General features: G+C 37.0%; 1 protein-coding gene across 6 annotated transcripts in view; it reads right to left on the reverse strand.

Moving 5' to 3' along the window:
- Positions 1-302: 302 nt before the first annotated feature.
- Positions 303-6,359, reverse strand: part of LOC123517162 (putative OPA3-like protein CG13603) — a 59,734-nt gene continuing 53,677 nt past the window's right edge. For 2 of the 6 annotated variants that reach the window (XM_045277142.1, XM_045277143.1), the window contains exon 4: positions 303-562. In XM_045277142.1, coding sequence (XP_045133077.1) covers positions 395-562 — 168 coding nt within the window. In that variant the 3' untranslated portion in view covers positions 303-394. Of the gene's footprint in view, positions 659-6,359 lie in introns of all 6 variants that reach the window. The other 4 variants (XM_045277146.1, XR_006678408.1, XR_006678409.1 and 1 more) reach the window with 4 other exon arrangements.

A 6,359-nucleotide genomic window follows, 5' to 3' on the forward strand; every position in this document is an offset into this window, starting at 1 on the left:
TTCCCCAAGCTAAAATCACAGTTAAAAGGAAGATTTCAGTCCATAGACGAAATTAAGAAGAATGCAATGAGCCAGCTGATGAAGATCCCAAAGGAGGACTTTGCAAAATGTTTTGATGTGTGAAAGAGATGCTGGGAGAAGTGTGTGAGGTCCGAAGGACCTCAAAAGGAGATTAAGGCGCCATTGTCTTAAACAAATTTCTTTAAATTGTAAATGGCTTGGTACTTTCCGGACAGATCTCGTAAATTTATTTGGCTTTTGTCGACAAAATATTTGATTCTGGAATACTGAAGAGTCATTAATTCAACAAAATCATTTATTTCTAGTATACTGTTATGTATATACATGTACACTTATATATATATACAAATAATTTACTAAATTAACAAAATGATTATTGTACAGTCCTATTCATTATTCTTTCCATAACATAGCTCAAAGCCTCATGTAATGCCCCCATATCTGTTCTATTCCCAAACAATCTGTCTGTTTCTGAAGCATCATGCTGGCTGGGAGAATCCACTCCTGTATCCCTAGCTTCAGATGTCCTATTTGTCTTTACCTGAAACGGAGGGTACCTTAATATAATATCACTAATGTAAATATACTCTTAACACAGCACTATGGAACCTTTCAGATGACTTTATTTTGGTGGAACCTGTAAACAAAAAAAAAAAATTAATTTATATATATTGGAAAATTTCTGAAAACTTAATTAAGTTGTGTGGAGTATGTAATTGTAAAATATTAAGAGGATAAAATAAGAATGTAATATTGTAAAGAAATATGATTAAATGGATAAATATTTTCAGATCAATATAAACTTTAATCTTTATACAACTTCCCTTTAACTGAAATCTTACATGAATTTCATTTCTCACTATGTGTAAGATGCTATCCAAAAATTAAAGTACTGCTGTTGCCATCGGACCAAATCTTATCTTGATCTATATAAGCTACTCATTACTTTCAAAGGAATCACCTTCATGTACACACCAATTCCAGCAATTATGTCATTTCTTAAATGCATCCTAAAAGTTATGTTCTATGACCATGTCCAGTACTACTTGTGTTTCTATTTGAACATCTTGATTGTGTCAAACATGATGACAAACTGATGACAAGGTCGCTGTGCGACTGATACAGGATAACCTAGATGGGCCCTGGTGGCCCTTTGTTATCCTATTATTTATGTTATGTTATGTTATGTTATGTTATAAACATGTGGCATTTCAATGCCATCTTCAGTTAAGGGAACATAAAAGTCACAAGGAACCAAATCTGACAGGTAGGATGGGTGAGACATGACTATGATGTGTTTGGTTAAATCCATGATGAAGAGGGAAGTGTGAGGTAGTACATTTTTGTGAGGCAACATGGAACCAAGTGTTGAACACTCAGCACATTTTAACATAATCATTATAATCATGATGAATAATTAATTATCTGGATGAAGAAAACTGAAGAATGGTATAAGTGGAAGGTAGTGTGAAACTAAGGTTGCAATCCTGACTACTGAGCTGTGCTTCAGAACACATAGACAGCTTGCCCATTTTGGTAATTGTATGAAATCCCCAACACTGCCTGCATCCAAACAACTACTCCCTCTGGCTTTCGTTTGACTAGGCCAGACTGACACCATGCAGTCAACACATTTGTACCTGTGGACATTGCCCAGCTGTGAGTAGTGCCTGATGAGCCATGCTAGATCCTGTGGACAGGACTTAAGGGAAGCTAGAATGACAGTTGGAGTACTTGGAGAAGAATCAAGTATTACAATGTATTTAGTGTGTTTAAAGATACAGTGGCTAAAAAAGCAGAACTGCCTGGATACAGATATCTGATGGTAAAAGAAAAGGAACGCATGGCAAACAGCTGAGAAAGAAGACTGCAAGAGAAATTTGAGAAAATGTACCAAAGGAGAAGGAGAAAATTACACTAAGGAGAATTGAATAAGTATGTCTTGGAATGGGAAAGAAAAGAAAAATTAAATCAAGAAAACAAGATAAAAAGTTACTAATTTCACTGAGATGTTTTAGAAATTAGAAAAGTAGGAAGTGTTACTATTAGGAAGTTTTTGTGAGCAGCAAGATCAAAGGACTAAAAAGTAATTTCCATCAAATGAGATAAAGTTTTAGCAGAATATGACTGGATACTAAATATGTAAGGAGAATGGATGTTCTTGATGTGTGACCTTGAGTGGAGGCTGGGCAAAGTATTAGATAAGAAGGCAATTGGTGTGCATATACATTAAAGTAAAAATTCCAAGAAAAGATGTAATAATTATCTGGTGTGCTTCTACATTAAAGTAGAAATTTAAGAAAAAATGTAATAATTATCCAGAAGTTTGCATTGTGTCCCAAGAAATAGTAGTTTTAAATGAAAGACCAATGCTGGAAGTAACTGAATTAAGATCATGTAAGAATAGTATGAGTTGAAAGGAAAGAAGAACCAGGGAAAGGCTGAAAAATTGTATACAACCTTCATAGACATCAAGAAAGCATAGCCTAAGATTGATAAGGGAGTTCTCTGGCAACTTTTTGAAAATCTATGGTGTGGAGAGGATGAAATTTGAAAGGATTAAGGCATTTAATATGAAGGCTACTGTCTTGTAAAATATAGAAAAAGAGAGCTAAGTGAGAACTTGTGATATGAAGGGGAGTGAGACAGGTGCATAATGTCACCATGGTCTTTCATAGTTTTGTGGATGGAAATCTTAGGAAATTAAAACTAGTATGGGAAAGAAAGTGGCAGTGAGTGTGTGTGTGTGTGTGTGTGTGTGTGTGTGTGTGTGTGTGTGTGTGTATTTACCTATTTGTATTTACCTATTTGTGTATTACAGGGCCCGAGCTAAGCTCTGTGTCCTGTCTCCTTGTCCATTCCTGTCTTATCTCTCTTTCATCTGATTGACACACACCGCATCAACGACATGACTGCTCAGTTTATTCCACTTATCAATGCTACGATGCAGGAAACTGTATTTTCTCAAGTCATTTAGACAGATGTCCTTTATTAGCTTTTTTCCATGTCCTCGGAGATAATTACTTGTGGTCACCTTTATCAACTCTCTATCCAGTATGTCAATCTTGTTCACCAATTTATACATAGTTATCATGTCTCCTCTTGTTCTTCTCTCTTCTAATGTGGTCAGCCCCAGCTTCCTCAGTCTTTCCTCATAGTCTAACTCCTGAGTCCTGGTACCATCCTTGTTGCCAGCCTCTGTACCCTTTCTACCTTCTTCACATTTTTCTTCATATGCGTGACCAGACACATGCTGCATATTCTAACTGGGGTCTTATTAAGGTACATAATATCTTCTTCATCATTCCTTCATCTAGGTAGTGGAATGCAAGGCCAATATTTTGAAGCATGTTGTATGTTTTCCAAAAAATCTTGTTAATGTGTTTCTCCGGTGACAAAGTGTTCTTACTCCTAAGTCTCCTCATGGTCTCTTTAATTTTCTCATCACCCAGTCTGTAATCCCAGTTTGGTCTGTATCTACTTCTTCCCATTTTCATAACATGGGTCTTGTCTATATTAAATTCCATCTGCCACTCTTTACTCCACTCATATATTTTATCAAGATCTTCCTGTAACTTGTTACAATCTTCCACATTCTTTACTCTCCTCATAATTTTAGTATCGTCCGCAAACATGTTCATATAACTGTCAATTCCTACTGGCATATCATTAACATAAATCAAAAACATGATGGGACCAAGCACTGACCCTTGTGGAACTCCACTGGTTACCTTCTTCCACTCGGACTTCCTTCCTCTCACCACTGTTCTCATTTCTCTTCCCATTAAGTAATTTTCCATCCATTTTGCTAGTTTATCATTTACTCCTCCAGTCATCTTTAGTTTCCACATCAGTCTATTGTGTGGTACTTTATCAAAGGCCTTTCTCAAGTCCAGGTAGATAGCATCCACCCATCCCTCTCTATGTTGTAGTATGTCAGTCACTCTTGAATAAAAACATAATAAATTGGATACACACGATCTTCCTTTTCTGAAACCAAACTGCCTTTCACTCAGAATGTTTTCACTTTCTAGATACTCACTCCACTTAGCTTTAATTACTTCTTCACATACCTTGCACAATATACTAGTCAACGATACTGGTCTATAATTTAGCGGTTCCATTCTACTACCATTCTTATATATAGGCACAATGTCAGCTCTTTTCCACTCTTTCGGGACTAATCCTGTTCGTATGGAGGTTTCCACAATATCAAATATGGGGTTCAACAATTGATCCTTACATTCTTTTAGCAACCTCCCAGATATGCCATCAGGCCCCATTGATTTATTAATATCCAGATTGCTTATAATTTTCCTTACATCTTCCTTAGTAACCATGATGTCCTGCATTTGCTTTATTTCCATAGGCCTTCCTCCCATAAAATGCTCCTCCTTTGTAAACACTTTGCAAAAGTTGTCGTTCAAAATTTCAGCTATCTCTCCAGCATCTTCATATACTTCTTCCCGTTTTTACCTTTTCTATTGCCTCCCTTTTATTTAGTTTTCCATTTATGAATCTGTAAAACATTTTTGGGTCACTATCACAGCTTTCCACCACCCTTTGTTCATATTCCTTCTGTGCTGTTCTCCTTACTTCAACATATCTATTCCTTGCTGTTTTGTAGCCTTCCCTTGATAATACATCACTGCTTTTCTTAAGTTTCTTCCATGCCTTTTCTTTGTTCTTTTTTGTTTCTTCACAATTTCTATTAAACCACTGTTTATTATTTAAAGTCCCCTTCCTGTAATATGGCACAAACTCTTTCACAGCAGAGTTATACAAATCCATAAATTTATCGTAGTTCAATTGTGTGTGTATTTACCTAATTGTATTTACCTAATTGTAACATACGGGAAAAGAGCTATGCTCGTGTTGTCCTGTCTCCATATCTATTAATGTCCAGCTTTTTCTTAAAATCATGAATATTCCTTGCGTTGACCACTTCCACGTCTAAACTATTCCATGCTTCCACCCTTCTATGAGGGAAGCTATATTTTTTCACATCTCTCCTATAAGTGGCCATTTTTAGTTTTTTCCCATGCCCTCTCGACATTCTTTCATTCCACATACACAGATCTTCCCTATCCATTTTTCCATGCCAATCATCACTCTGTATATTGCTATCAGGTCTCCCCTTTCTCTTCTGTTTTCCAGGGTCGGAAGTTGCATTCTTTTCAGTCTGTCTTCATAAGTCAAATCTCTTAAGTCAGGCACCATTTTGTTGCAGCCCTCTGTACTTTCTCTAGTTTCCTTATGTGTTTCTTTAAGTTCGAGCCCACTGTATTGTTGCATATTCAAGCCTCGGTCTTATCATTGCAGTAATTATTTTCTTCATCATTTCTTCATCTAAATATCTGACGCCACTCTTATGTTCCTCAATAAGTTCAATACTTCTCCAATTATTTTGTTTATATGTCTCTCTGGCGATAGGTCATTGGTAATTGTCACCCCAAGGTCTTTTTCTTCATGACTGGTTTTATGTCTTCATTTCCTATCTTGTACATACTCCTGATTCTTCTTTCACTCTTGCCAAACTCTATTTTCTTGCATTTTGTCGTGTTGAACTCCATTTGCCATGTACAGCTCCATTTCCATATTCTGTCCAAGTCTTCCTGGAGTAGTTCGCAATCTTTGTCACATCTCACTTTTCTTAACAATTTTGCATCGTCTGCAAATAGGCTCACATAACTGGACACCCCATCCACCATGTCATTTATGTAGACCGAACATTACTGGTGCCAACACTGATCCCTGTGGAACTCCACTCTCCACCAAGCCCCATTCTGATGGTCTGTCCTTAATTATTGTTCTCATTTCTCTTCCTACCAAAAGTCTTCCATCCATTTTAGTAAACTGCCATGCACTCCTCCTACCATTTCAAGTTTCCAGATCAGTCTCCGTGTGGTACCTTATCAAAGGCCTTTTTAAATCCAGATATATTCCATCAGCCCAACCATCTCTTTCCTGTATTACATCTATCACCCTCGAATAGTAACATATCAGGTTTGTCGTGCATGAACGCCCTTTTCTAAAACCAAATTGACACTCACAAAGTATGTCATTTTCTCCAAGAAGTCTGTCCATCTATTCTTCACCACCCTCTCACACATCTTAGCTACCACACTTGTAAGTGACACTGGTCTATAGTTCAATGGGTCTCTCTTGTTACCTGATTTATAGATTGGGACAATGTTAGCTCTTTTCCAGTCTTGGGGCACTACACCTTCCCTTAATGAGGCATCAATTACTTCACAAACTTTTTCTGCCAGTTGCTCCTGCATTCTCTTAAAATCCATCCTGATACCCCATCAGGTCCCACAGCTTTTCTCACTTCT

The sequence above is a fragment of the Portunus trituberculatus genome, chromosome 41 (genome assembly GCF_017591435.1).
Source record: "Portunus trituberculatus isolate SZX2019 chromosome 41, ASM1759143v1, whole genome shotgun sequence".
Taxonomy (NCBI): Eukaryota; Metazoa; Arthropoda; class Malacostraca; order Decapoda; family Portunidae; genus Portunus; species Portunus trituberculatus.